This window comes from Salmo trutta, chromosome 4 (genome assembly GCF_901001165.1).
Source record: "Salmo trutta chromosome 4, fSalTru1.1, whole genome shotgun sequence".
NCBI lineage: Eukaryota > Metazoa > Chordata > Actinopteri > Salmoniformes > Salmonidae > Salmo > Salmo trutta.
In genome coordinates this window covers 5,706,527-5,720,927 of record NC_042960.1, presented here as the reverse complement: position 1 = coordinate 5,720,927, position 14,401 = coordinate 5,706,527, and the positions used below count along the sequence as shown (strand labels likewise).

Here is a 14,401-nt window from a genome sequence, read left to right as displayed (position 1 = left end):
AGAGCTCCTCAGACAGGCACGGCTGTCGGGGCCTTACCACACTGCACTGCTGAAAACCCTTTTCTTTCTTCTCTATCGTTCTTCTCTATCTTTCTCTACTCTTTTTTTACCCCTCCATTCGTCACCCTATATAATACTATTTCCATGTCTGTCTGGGTAAAAAACGTCACAGTAAAACCCCTGACAGACTGTCTGTCTGGGTAAAAAACGTCACAGTAAAACCCCTGACAGACTGTCTGTCTGGGTAAAAAACGTCACAGTAAAACCCCTGACAGACTGTCTGTCTGGGTAAAAACGTCACAGTAAAACCCCTGACAGACTGTCTGTCTGGGTAAAAACGTCACAGTAAAACCCCTGACAGACTGTCTGTCTGGGTAAAAACGTCACAGTAAAACCCCTGACAGACTGTCTGTCTGAGTAAAAACGTCACAGTAAAACCCCTGACAGACTGTCTGTCTGGGTAAAAACGTCACAGTAAAACCCCTGACAGACTGTCTGTCTGAGTAAAAACGTCACAGTAAAACTCCTGACAGACTGTCTGTCTGGATAAAAACGTCACAGTAAAACCCCTGACAGACTGTCTGTCTGGGTAAAAACGTCACAGTAAAACCCCTGACAGACTGTCTGTCTGGGTAAAAAACGTCACAGTAAAACCCCTGACAGACTTTCTGTCTGGGTAAAAATGTCACAGTAAAACCCCTGACAGGCTGTCTGTCTGGGTAAAAACGTCACAGTAAAACCCCTGACAGACTGTCTGTCTGGGTAAAAACGTCACAGTAAAACCCCTGACAGGCGCTAGAGCATAAAGGCAGTTGGAAAGCACAGGCACAGTCAGGGTGAGACTTTGGCAGAGGTTCATAAGTCTTGTACTGGTCTGGCCCCGGCCCTCCATATGCGCTCCCCTCCCCTCCCCTCTCCTCCCCTCTTCCTTCCGGCTGCCACGCACCGGCCCCCACTTAAAAGCAGGAGGCAGACCAGACAGGATGCGATGTGTGATGACGGGGCAGTTGAGTAAATAATCCAATATGGCCGCCATACACCAGATCTATCCAGACACCGTAGTGATCTTATGTACCTGTACACAGCAGGATGACTGAATAGTGGATTTAGTGAAAGGCTGCATTTGTTCCAGAAAGTCATTCACTTCCTTTGTAGCTACAGGATTCCTTTACAGTAATGCTTTCCATAGGGCTCCGTTTTTTTAATACATTTTGGTCCTCATTTACAGTCCTCATACATTTTGGTCTGAGTAGTCCCCAGGGATTGAGTATGAGAGTTGATGATAAACATAGCACAGGATGGAGTTATATGAAGAAACCGCTGGAGGAGATCCGAGTCTGAATCGACCCACACACTCCCATAGCCTGGACTGGTCCATGTAGAAGAGATCTGCTAGATGAATTAGCTGTAAATGAAGTCCCATGGCATTTCCAGGTCTAGATACTGTAGAAGAGATAAAGATATGTAGGAAGCAGAGAGGGTAAGTCTCTATCCATCTCTCTCTCTCTCTCTCGTGCTTTCTCTTTCGCTCTTTCTCTTACTCTATCACACTTTTGCCTTCTTGTTCTCTTGCTCACTCGCTCTCTCGCTCTCATTTTCATCAGCCAATCGACTCGCTGCACTCCATAGCGGGATCAGGACTTTGATCTTCTCGTTAATTATTTAAGAAATCATGGATGTTCTCATTATGGGCCCTAATAAGCTCTAATATGTGCCGGGCGGTAATGTCGGATCAAAGGTCAAACTCCGGAGCCCTTTGAACAGACTTCAGACTTCACATTGTAATTTCTGATTTCAAAAAGGCTTTACAACGAAAGCAAAACATTAGATTATGTCAGCAGAGTACCCAGCCAGAAATAATAAGACACCCATTTTTCAAGCTAGCATATAATGTCACATAAACCCAAACCACAGCTAAATGCAGCACTAACCTTTGATGGTCTTCATCAGATGACAATCCTAGGACATTATGTTATACAATACATGCATGTTTTGTTCAATCAAGTTCATATTTATATCAAAAACCAGCTTTTTACATTAGCATGTGACTAGCATGTGACTAGCATTCCCACCGAACACTTCCGGTGAATTTACTAAATTACTCACGATAAACGTTCACAAAAAACATAACAATTATTTTAAGAATTATAGATACAGAACTCCTTTATGCACTCGCTATGTCCGATTTTAAAATAGCTTTTCGGTGAAAGCACATTTTGCAATATTCTGAGTAGATAGCCCAGCCATCACAGGCTAGCTATTTTGACACCCACAAAGTGTGGTACTCACCAAACTCCGATTTACTATTAGAAAAGTTTGATTACCTTTGGTGTTCTTCATCAGAATGCACTCCCAGGACTTCTATTTCAATAACAAATGTTGGTTTGGTCCCAAATAGACCATAGTTATATCCAATTAGCGGCGTTTTGTTCGTGCGTTCAAGACACTATCCGAAGGGTAAATAAGGGTGACGCGCCCGATGCGTTTCGTGACCAAAAAAATCTAAATATTCCATTACCGTACTTCGAAGCATGTCAACCGCTGTTTAAAATCAATTTTTATGCCATTTTTCTCGTAAAAAAGCGATAATATTCCGACCGGGAGTGGTTGTTTTCGTTCAAAGAGAGAGAAAGTAAACATGGTGTCAGCTCGGGCACGCGCCTCAGTCTCATTGTCCTCAGATCGACCACTTACAAAATGCGCTAATGTTTTTCAGCCAGGGCCTGCAAAGCAACCATTCAGCTTTCTGGCGCCTTCTGAGAGCCTATGGGAGCGTTAGAAAATGTCACGTCATGCCAGAGATCCCCTGTTTTGGTTAGAGATGATCAAGAAGGCCATGAAATGGTCAGAGAGAGCGCTTCCTGTTTGGAATCTTCTCAGGTTTTGGCCTGCCAAATGAGTTCTGTTATACTCACAGACACCATTCAAACAGTTTTAGAAACTTTAGGGTGTTTTCTATCCAAATCAAACAATTATATGCATATTCTAGTTACTGGGCAGGAGTAGTAACCGGATTAAATCGGGTACGTTTTTTATCCGGCCGTGCAAATACTGCCCCCTATCCCCAACAGGTTAACACTGAGCTCCCCTCACTCCATCTCTATCTCTCCCTTCCCTCCTGACTTTCCTATCCTTCACTACCTTCTCACTTTCCCTCCGCCCCATGCTCCTTACCCTTCCTTACATCCCCCATTCCTCTCTCTCACGCTCCTTTCGCTCCCTCCCCTTCCTTCCCTCCTTCTCTAGTGCCCTACAGAGCACCCTGAGACTGGGGTGGTGAAGAAGTGGGCTGGGGGTGCTGGAATCCAGCGTTGCTACAGTGGCTTTGGAGATAAGCCTCCTGTCTCTGCCGCTCCGAAGGAGTTAGACCCCATCAGACTGCAGCCTGAGAAGAAAGAGGGGGGTGGAGAGAGGGGGGGGGAGAAAGCATGGATCCATCTGGGATTAGGAGATGGTGTTAATCTGGAGACGTTTGCCTTCTTCTATGCGTGTGTGTGTCACTGCAGGGCCTTCTACACGGGCCTACACAGCACTCCCTTGACCATAGCTCCCAGTCTGACAGATCCATTTACTAGGGTCCTTAATTTCCTTCACCCTCCCCCTCCTCCCTCTCTCCATCCTTCCATCCCAGTTTAACTTCTCGCCAGCCTCCACAACAAGCGGAGGTAGGCTGAGAGCCCTTGACCTTGAAGCCCAAGAGGCCTAGCGTTGATGAAGAGAGGGAGAGCTTAGCTGTGTTGAGGACCCAGTGACAGGGCAGAGCCCCAGTGAATGCTCTCTCTAGGGAGCATTACAGGAAGCACAGAGAGAGACAGGCCTTAATGAACACTCTGACTGGAGGGACTAGAGGAACTGGTGGGCTACATGGGGGACTAGAGGGACTGGAGGGCTACATGGGGGACTAGAGGGACTGGAGGGACTGGAGGGCTACATGGGGGGACTAGAGGGACTGGAGGGCTACATGGGGGGACTAGAGGGACTGGAGGGCTACATGGGGGGACTAGAGGGACTGGAGGGACTGGAGGGCTACATAGGGGGACTAGAGGGACTGGAGGGACTGGAGGGCTACATGGGGGACTAGGGGGACTGGAGGGCTACATGGGGGGACTAGAGGGACTAGAGGGACTGGAGGGCTACATGGGGACTAGAGGGACTGGAGGGCTACATAGGGGGACTAGAGGGACTGGAGGCCTACATGGGGGACTAGGGGGACTGGAGGGCTACATGGGGGGACTAGAGGGATTGGAGGGCTACATGGGGGGACTAGAGTGATTGGAGGGACTGGAGGGCTACACGGGGGGACTGGAGGGACTGGAGGGCTACATGGGGGGACTAGAGGAACTGGTGGGCTACATGGGGGGACTAGAGGGACTGGAGGGCTACATGGGGGGACTAGAGGGATTGGAGGGACTGGAGGGCTACATGGGGGACTAGAGAGACTAGAGGGCTACATGGGGGGACTAGAGGGACTGGAGGGCTACATGGGGGGACTAGAGTGATTGGAGGGACTGGAGGGCTACACGGGGGGACTGGAGGGACTGGAGGGCTACATGGGGGGACTAGAGGGACTGGAGGGCTACATGGGGGGACTAGAGGGACTGGAGGGACTGGAGGGCTACATGGGGGGACTAGAGGGACTGGAGGGCTACATGGGGGGACTAGAGGGACTGGAGGGCTACATGGGGGGACTAGAGGGACTGGAGGGCTACATGGGGGCTAATGTGAACCTTTCTGTATATATTATCAAATCAAATCAAATCAAATTTATTTATATAGCCCTTCGTACATCAGCTGAAATCTCAAAGTGCTGTACAGAAACCCAGCCTAAAACCCCAAACAGCAAGCAATGCATGTGAAAGAAGCACGGTGGCTGGGAAAAACTCCCTAGGAAAAACTCCTGAGAAAGGCCAAAAACCTAGGAAGAAACCTAGAGAGGAACCAGGCTATGAGGGGTGGCCAGTCCTCTTCTGGCTGTGCCGGGTGGATATTATAACAGAACATGGTCAAGATGTTAAAATGTTCGTAAATGACCAGCATGGTCAAATAATAATAATCATAGTAGTTGTCGAGGGTGCAACAAGCACGTCCGGTGAACAGGTCAGGGTTCCGTAGCCGCAGGCAGAACAGTTGAAACTGGAGCAGCAGCATGGCCAGGTGGACTGGGGACAGCAAGGAGTCATCATGCCAGGTAGTCCTGAGGCATGGTCCTAGGGCTCAGGTCCTCCGAGAGAAAGAAAGAAAGAGAGAAAGAGAGAATTAGAGAGAGCATATTTACATTCACACAGGACACCGGATAAAACAAGAGAATACTCCAGATGTAACAGACTGACCCTAGCCCCCCGACACATAAACTACTGCAGCATAAATACTGGAGGCTGAGACAGGAGGGATCAGAAGACACTGTGGCCCCATCTGATGATACCCCCGGACAGGGCCAAACAGGCAGGATATAACCCCACCCACTATGCCAAAGCACAGCCCCCACACCACTAGAGGGATATCTACAACCACCAACTTACCGTCCGAAGACAAGGCCGAGTATAGCCCACAAAGAACTCCGCCACGGCACAACCCAAGGGGGGGGCGCCAACCCAGACAGGAAGACCACGTCAGTGGCTCAACCTACTCAAGTGACGCACCCCTCCCATGGACGGCATGGAAGAACACCAGTAAGTCAGTGACTCAGCCCCTGTAAAAGGGTTAGAGGCAGAGAATCCCAGTGGGAAGAGGGGAACCGACAAGGCAGAGACAGCAAGGGTGGTTCGTTGCTCCAGCCTTTCCGTTCACCTTCACACTCCTGGGCCAGACTATACTTAATCATAGGACCTACTGAAGAGATAAGTCTTCAGTAAAGACTTAAAGGTTGAGACTGAGTCTGCGTCTCTCACATGGGTAGGCAGACCATTCCATAAAAATGGAGCTCTATAGGAGAAAGCCCTGCCTCCAGCTGTTTGCTTAGAAATTCTAGGGACAATTAGGAGGCCTGCGTCTTGTGACCGTAGCGTACGTGTAGGTATGTACGGCAGGACCAAATCGGAAAGATAGGTAGGAGCAAGCCCATGTAATGCTTTGTAGGTTAGCAGTAAAACCTTGAAATCAGCCCTTGCCTTAACAGGAAGCCAGTGTAGGGAGGCTAGCACTGGAGTAATATGATCAAACTTTTTGGTTCTAGTCAGGATTCTAGCAGCCGTATTTAGCACTAACTGAAGTTTGTTTAGTGCTTTATCCGGGTAGCCGGAAAGTAGAGCATTGCAGTAGTCGAGCCTAGAAGTAACAAAAGCATGGATTAATTTTTCTGCGTCATTTTTGGACAGAAAGTTTCTGATTTTTGCAATGTTACGTAGATGGAAAAAAGCTGTCCTTGAAGCAGTCTTGATATGTTCTTCAAAAGAGAGATCAGGGTCCAGAGTAACGCCGAGGTCCTTCACAGTTTTATTTGAGACGACTGTACAACCATCCAGATTAATTGTCAGATTCAACAGAAGATCTCTTTGTTTCTTGGGACCTAGGACAAGCATCTCTGTTTTGTCCGAGTTTAAAAGTAGAAAATTTGCAGCCATCCACTTCCTTATGTCTGAAACACAGGCTTCTAGCGAGGGCAATTTTGGGGCTTCACCATGTTTCATTGAAATGTACAGCTGTGTGTCGTCCGCATAGCAGTGAAATTTAACATTATGTTTTCGAATGACATCCCCAAGAGGTAAAATATATAGTGAAAACAATAGTGGTCCTAGAACGGAACCTTGAGGAACACCGAAATTTACAATTGATTTGTCAGAGGATGAACCATTCACAGAGACAAACTGATCTTTCCGACAGATAAGATCTAAACCAGGCCAGAACTTGTCCATGTAGACCAATTTGGGTTTCCAATCTCTCCAAAAGAATGTGGTGATCGATGGTATCAAAAGCGGCACTAAGATCTAGGAGCATGAGGACAGATGCAGAGCCTCGGTCTGACGTCATTAAAAGGTCATTTACCACCTTCACAAGTGCAGTCTCAGTGCTATGATGGGGTCTAAAACCAGACTGAAGCGTTTCGTATACATTGTTTGTCTTCAGGAAGGCAGTGAGTTGCTGCGCAACAACTTTTTCTAAAATTTTTGAGAGGAATGGAAGATTCGATATAGGCCGATAGTTTTTTATAATTTCTGGGTCAAGATTCGGCTTTTTCAAGAGAGGCTTTATTACTGCCACTTTTAGTGAGCTTGGTACACATCCGGTGGATAGAGAGCCGTTTATTATGTTCAACATAGGAGGGCCAAGCACAGGAAGCAGCTCTTTCAGTAGTTTAGTTGGAATAGGGTCCAGTATGCAGCTTGAGGGTTTGGAGGCCATGATTATTTTCATCATTATGTCAAGAGATATAGTACTAAAACACTTTAGTATCTCCCTTGATCCTAGGTCCTGGCAGAGTTGTGCAGACTCAGGACAATGGAGCCCTGGAGGAATATTATAATAATACACACTTGGCACACAGCCACACACACGTACAGTTCATACACTGAATTCCAACGCTGCCTGGCACAGATGTCCTTGTCATGTCAGTGACATGCAGGATCAAACCATTCAAAGATGCTGGAGAAACCATTCAAAAGATAGGAGTGTGCACCCACACCCAAACATTCACGGTCATTAAATGTTCTAACAATAATGTACAGTATCAATAACAAGCAAGGCTCTAAACACTGTTACAATATGGTGTCTATTACAGCAACGTTTCAACAACGTTGGGACAACGCGTCATCTTCATGGTCGGGTCATTGAATGCATGTTCTGTTCCTTTTCATACAGGACAGTACCACTCATCCTGTCTCTCTACAGGCATGCAGCGGCATCACCCCGGGCCAGACATGACCAACTTCTACCCCCTCTCCCCTGGAGGAGTGGGACAGATCACGCCCCCACTAGGATGGTACGTTTAGGATGACCACACACACACACACACACACACACACACACACACACACACACACACACACACACACACACACACACACACACACACAACCACCCAATCAACAAGGGAAGATTGAGACCAACTATATACAGTACTATACATGTGGATCCATTGAGAAGGGTGACCCGACAGACAGACAGACAGACAGACAGACAGACAGACAGACAGACAGACAGACAGACAGACAGACAGACAGACAGACAGACAGACAGACAGACAGACAGAGGGGAAATCCAGGCCTTGGACTCTGTCTCATCAGTGCCGTGGCCTCACCACACTGGTTCTCCCTGTGCCCAGCACATGTCCAGCAGACCAGTCCAACAGACCAGTCCAACAGACTGCCCCATACGTGCTCACGCATATTCAGCTGTCTATTTAGCTGCTCAAAAGACTCCCTGTGTCAGCGGCTGCCTCTGAGCTGCACCATGTCGGTAGCTCTCGTATGAGGCCTCGCTCTCTCTCTCTCTCTCCCCTGGATTCTTTATTACCATATCTCTCTTTCCTTCTCATTTCTCTCTCCCCCCTTCTCTGGTTGGTACATGCCAGGACAGTCCTGGTATTGACAGGAGAGGCTTTGCACCCAGATGCTTCCCTACTGTACTTTTCTCAAACCTCTCTCCTGTGTTTTCTTTGAATATCTTTTAACTCTTATTTCTCCTAGTGTGAGTATGTTGGGGAGAGAGAGAGGACGAGGTTCTAAAGTTAATGCATGGGTTCTTGTTCCAGGTTCTCCCACCACATGGTTCCGGGTCCCCCCGGCCCCCACGCCACAGGGATCCCCCACCCGGCCATCGTCAACCCCCAGGTCAAACACGAGCCCCAGCACGACAACGACCTGATGCACATGTGAGTCCCCCAAACAGTGGCCCTGTCTGGGTCCACTTCACACAGCGCCAGCCGTGAGTAGAGTGTGGGGGGCTCAAACAAACCCTCATACGTCCCTCTCTACCATTACGCTGAAAACACACATTCCTACCAAAACACACCTCGCTATTCTACTCCTCATGGTATTAGCAGCACATTGAGTTCAGGATACTTCCAGGTATTTGGCCACGCAACCACATGTTCCAACAACGCAGCAGTCCAGCCTCCCTTCTCTCCTATCACCTTGATGTGAGGAGATAAGCAACAAGGGCCTCACAGAGCTGATAAGGGCCCCACCACGCTTCATTTGGCCCCTGGCATCACAACATGCATACCAACAGAGACACACACACACACACACACACACACACACACACACACACAGAGACACACACACACACACACACACACACACACACACACACACACACACACACACACACACACACACACACACAGAAACAGAAAGACACACAGAGACACACACACACCACACACATCAAGGTCCTGTGGCGCTGGGGCTACTAAGTGATTGGCAGTGTGTGTGCTGGGGGGGAAGGTTTAGTTGCCATTACTGGTGAAGTAATCTCTCTCTCCGCTTGAAAGCTCCAAGACTGTATGACTGTACATGATTAAAGACTCCTGGCGTGGTGGCAACGCCTCGCACGCACACACACTCGCTCCCAATTGGCTGAGGCGAAACAGACCCCTTGCCGTTTGTTCTCACACTCCGGAGGCGCCTAGTTTCTCCGTCGCAACCCTCCCTCCTCCGTCCCCCTCTTCTTCTTTTAGCACCGCCGCCGTTCCCTTCTTCTTCTTTACCTCGCTCCCTTGTTCTTTTCTCGCCAATTGTTTTGCCAGGAAGCCTCAGCACCAGGATCAGAGGAAGGAGCAGGAGCCCAAGAGACCCCACATCAAGAAGCCGCTGAATGCCTTCATGCTGTACATGAAGGAGATGAGGGCCAACGTGGTGGCAGAGTGCACGCTCAAGGAGAGCGCCGCCATCAACCAGATCCTGGGACGGAGGGTACGTATGGGAGAACCCAGGATAGAGCACCCTGACTGGGATGGAGAACGGTTAACCGCCCCCTGTTCTGTAGTCAAGGGTCTGAAACCTTGACAATGTGATGATGTGTGCTAGGGAAATGGCCATAAGACACCATTTGTGTTCTTGTGTTAACCATAACCACCTGACAGCATCTCTCGTTCAGCTAGAGGGCTTCGAGATCATAGAAATAGAATCCATAGAACGGGCCTCCCCATGCAAATCATGGAGAGAGTGTAATAATGTTATATGATGTACTGTTTTCTCCTTTGTTTCGTATGTAACGTAAGTGCCTTAATGCGTTTGGACCCCAGGAAGAGTAGCTGCTGCCTTGGCAACAGCTAATGAGGATCCCTAATAAATACAAATACAAATGATGTCGTAATGGGTGGACTGGTTAGAGGTTCCAAGCCCTTTCTCTGGATCCGCTTTCTATGTTTGAGATGTTCCTTCAACTCTTCTACATCAAGGTCCTTCAAGGGACTAATCCCGATGACCATGTCCTTGTCCTAGCCTGTTACTTCCCCTCATCAGACAGATCCACTTCCTACCTGACTGACTAGCGGACGTTCCACCAAATTGGCTTTTTCTTCAAACTTACCGTAGATAATAATAGTGTGGTTTGGAAATGACAAAATGTGTTCCTTTTGAGAATGGGAGTAGAAGAAAGTGAATGAGAAAGAGACCAATAGAACGTGTTGAAAGTCTTAACAGAAAGCCCTGGTGGTTGGGCCAGCCAGCCACAGCAAAGCTCTGTTTGCGGCCTGTGTTTGGTAATTGCCCGCTGACATAGTTTGAAGCAAAAGCGCCGCTAAATTGGAACCAGTGTTTTGATATGAAATCAAAGTATTTTTTTCTCTCTCTTTCTTCCTCTCTCTTGCCCATATGCTAATCTCTTCATCATGTTCGCCCCCTTTAAAAACAAAAAATGATTCCCTATTTTTTTTTACCAAGCGTTTGTACATTTTTATAAAGGATTTTTTCTGTAGCAAAACACTAGCACCCATGTCTTTGGAGGGATCTTTGGAGGGAACTTGAAAGTGCAGACCAGTAATTGACTGTGTGCTGTTTTTCCTTTTTTCTCTCTCGTACTGAATCAGTGGCATGCCTTATCCAGAGAAGAGCAAGCTAAGTATTACGAATTAGCCCGCAAGGAACGGCAGCTCCACATGCAGCTCTACCCAGGCTGGTCTGCCAGAGATAATTATGTAAGTATCATATAGAAACGGATTGGCAGCGGAGAGGTGTGTTGTGTGTGTGATTTTGTCAACTGGGATTGTATTTTTCTGGCCGGGGTTCAAATAGTATTTGAAATCTTTCAATTACTTTTGAGTGTTTGAGTCTGCCTGGAGTGCTAGATGAGCAGGGTTTGCACTTTTGGGGCTATTCCATTGGTCATATTTAGCCAGACAAGGTTGATCAAGCACCGCTAAAGTATTTAAAAGATTGAAAATGCTCTTTGAACCCAGGCCTGTTCAGTTTTGATGTGGGCTATAAGTTGTTTATGAAATTCAGAACAGCTGCTAGTATTCTGTGTTGGATTCCTAAAGACAACGCTAGCTACAACACTCTAATAAACATTAGCCTTTTCCATGATAATGGTGTCCATTTTTAGCTGCTATGCTACAGCCCAATGTGTAATTCATAGCACTCTACTTCCATGCTATTATTACCACCATAAAGGATTCTAGTATCAGACTCAGTATTATGCGACGCTGAGAATAGTGGCCTGTGATGGTGCTGCCAGTCTTTGATGTTCCGTATCAACATGGAAGCCTTGGATATGTAAACAGAGTTGATGCCCCTACCCAGGGGCGTAGACACTTAGTGACGAGTAGATTACTGTGTGGTTTCAGATGGCACAGCAACAAGATGTGTGTGTGTGTGTGTGTCAGGGCACCTGTTATGTTAGTAATATGTCATGTTCATCTAGGTGTGTGTGTGTCTGTTCCATATATGTGTGTTTGAGACTGTTCCGTGTGTGTGTGTGTGTGTGTGTGTATGTGACTGTATGCTAGTGCCTGCCGTTGTTAAAAAGTGTGGCTCCAGCACTCACTTTCACTCCACCACCACAGGGGCTCTTTGTAGTGTTCATCTGCCTCCTCTCTGGACAGCCCCGCTCAGCACCTCTCACCTTCTGCCTCCGCCGCCCCGCCGCCACCACACCACGCTGGGAGAAACACTGCCGGACAGGGAGTAGAGGACAGGACGGCATAGGGCAGGACAATACAATGCAGTACAGACTTTAGTCTCTAGCCCTTACCCCATTGGTGTTGACAGATCTGAAAGGACTGATCTGATAGGCTAAAGCAATAAGCCAGGAAGTAGAGGATGACCTCACGGTGTCTGATGGCCTCTACTACCATATAGCTGCGTTCGAATACTCATACTAACCGCACTAACCGTACTATTGTGACGTAAATTGAGTATGTAGTATGGTCATAGTATGGAGTTAGTATGCCAAAAGTTCCCGGATGTCGTACTAAATTCACCAAAATACGAAATATACAAGCAGTGGACACTGTTTCTGTGCTTTTAGGACCCATAATGAAATTCTTCAGAAAATGGGCGTGGCTTTTCAGATTTGAAGAAAATGGCGGAAAATGTGCCGAAGTCTGACGAGAGTGGATACAAATGCATTGCTTTAACTAATTATGACCAATGGTAGGAAAATGTTGAGCAATGTAATAAAGTAATTACTTTTCAAATAAGTTATGTTACACGTTATGTTGGCTGACAATTTGTTAGCTACGCTATCCTTACGAACCGCATAGCATATCATTACAGCAGTAGGTACCGGTATGTTAGCTAGCTACCTAACGTTAGTTGGCTACTAATACATTGTTGAACTTGCCAGTATATTAACTATATGCTAACTAACTAACTACCCAACATTTATTGACTTGATTATTCACAGCATTCTTAGCTTTGCTAAGTGGTATGGTCGTTGTGTGTTCTCAATGGGCTGGCTATCTATTCCGATTTCAGAGCACTCTCGTCTGAGTGTGCAAAGAGTGCAGAATAAATGATGAATTTACGAACGCTCAACACCTGTTGAATATCAACCCTACTCCTCGGCCAGAGCGTCCAGCGTGCGCTCTGAACACTCCGAGTGCGAAACGCTCTGAATTAACGAACGAACAATCTGACAACGCTCTGAATTAACGAACGAACAATCTGACAACGCTCTGAGTTTACGAACGCCCAGAGCACTCTCTGGCACTCCAGATTGAATTTACGAACACACCCGAAATCGTAAGATGTCTGGCTAGTAATTTGTTATGCTAACAAGCGTTTGTATTGCAACAGCATCAACTTCCGGTAGACAGGCGAAGCGCTAGTACGCTCAACTGAAAGGATGCCGTTCATTTACAGTTGACTCAAATGAACTAATAGTATATAGTATGTAGTATATACTCATTAAGTATGTAGTATACTGTATGTTTTTATGGGTATTTGAACACAGCTTATGAGTCTCATAGAGAGGAGCACACACTTAACACCAAGCACCCCTCTGACATAAACTAAGCCCTTCATAGTACTGTACCACACACACACACACACACACACACACACACACACACACACACACACACACACACACACACACACACACACACACACACACACACACACACACACACACACACACACACATCCTCACTGTCATAGACTACTGTACACATCACCTGCCCCCCCCTCCCTCCCTCCTCTCTCTGTCTGCCACAGTGGTGTGAGAGAAACCCAGATTAGCTCATCATAAATAAGTGGATTAGTAGACTTTGCAGCAGGAAACCAAAGTGCTGCTCATATTTGACTAGAATGACTGTTATGCTGCTATCTCCACCTATAGTCCCCCTCCCTAGGGGATTTGGGTATAAGCTATAAATCCATACACACTTACTCACAGTGGAGCTCAGTGATCAGCGCTCGCTGGAGGGGGGGTTGACTGATGCTCTCCGTGGTAATCAGTCGAGGACCAGCTCTCCCAAGTAATATATAGCCACATTTTTATGTTTTAATTACATATTGATGTTTGGTATTAGGAGACTGAAAAAGACTACATACGCTGCTGCTGCTACACTTTAAGTCTTTATATAAGAATGGTGATGGACGTTTTGTTCGTTCTAGGTTGTTAGAGAGCACACACTGATACAGGTGAGGAGAGGACAGCCAAGTTTGCTACTTGCTCCGATTGGAAGGCAAGGGTGGGGTTCAAAACCTAACATTCTGGAATGGATCCTACCAAACATGTCTGTTTGTCAGAGAGCACACTATACTGAAGTCAGGTGTGGAGAGGATGGAGACAGCCAGCTCTCATAGGCAGGGAGTAGAGATGGTCAGCCCCTCTGACCAATCCCAGCGTGGTGATTGGCTGCAGGCCCAGAGAGCGAGGAGTGCTGGTTGGCTGCCCGGCGGGGGATGAGTGAACGGGGCAAACGGCAGCAGGACTAAGCGTGGTGGAGTGAGGGTGAGTGCTGGAGCCACACTTTAAGCGTTCACCTCGATATTTTCTAGGGAAGAAGAAGAAG

General features: G+C 47.3%; 1 protein-coding gene across 4 annotated transcripts in view; it reads left to right on the top strand.

Annotated features, from left to right (window-relative positions):
- Nucleotides 1-12,577, top strand: part of lef1 (lymphoid enhancer-binding factor 1) — a 46,972-nt gene extending 34,395 nt beyond the window's left edge. The window contains exons 5-8 of one of the 4 annotated variants that reach the window (XM_029749586.1): nt 7,795-7,915; nt 8,687-8,806; nt 9,686-9,851; nt 10,970-12,577. In XM_029749586.1, the coding sequence (XP_029605446.1) occupies nt 7,795-7,915; nt 8,687-8,806; nt 9,686-9,851; nt 10,970-11,092 (530 nt within the window). In that variant the 3' untranslated portion in view covers nt 11,093-12,577. Of the gene's footprint in view, nt 1-7,794; nt 7,916-8,686; nt 8,807-9,676; nt 9,852-10,969 lie in introns of all 4 variants that reach the window. The other 3 variants (XM_029749585.1, XM_029749588.1, XM_029749587.1) reach the window with 3 other exon arrangements.
- The last annotated feature ends 1,824 nt before the right edge of the window (nt 12,578-14,401 follow it).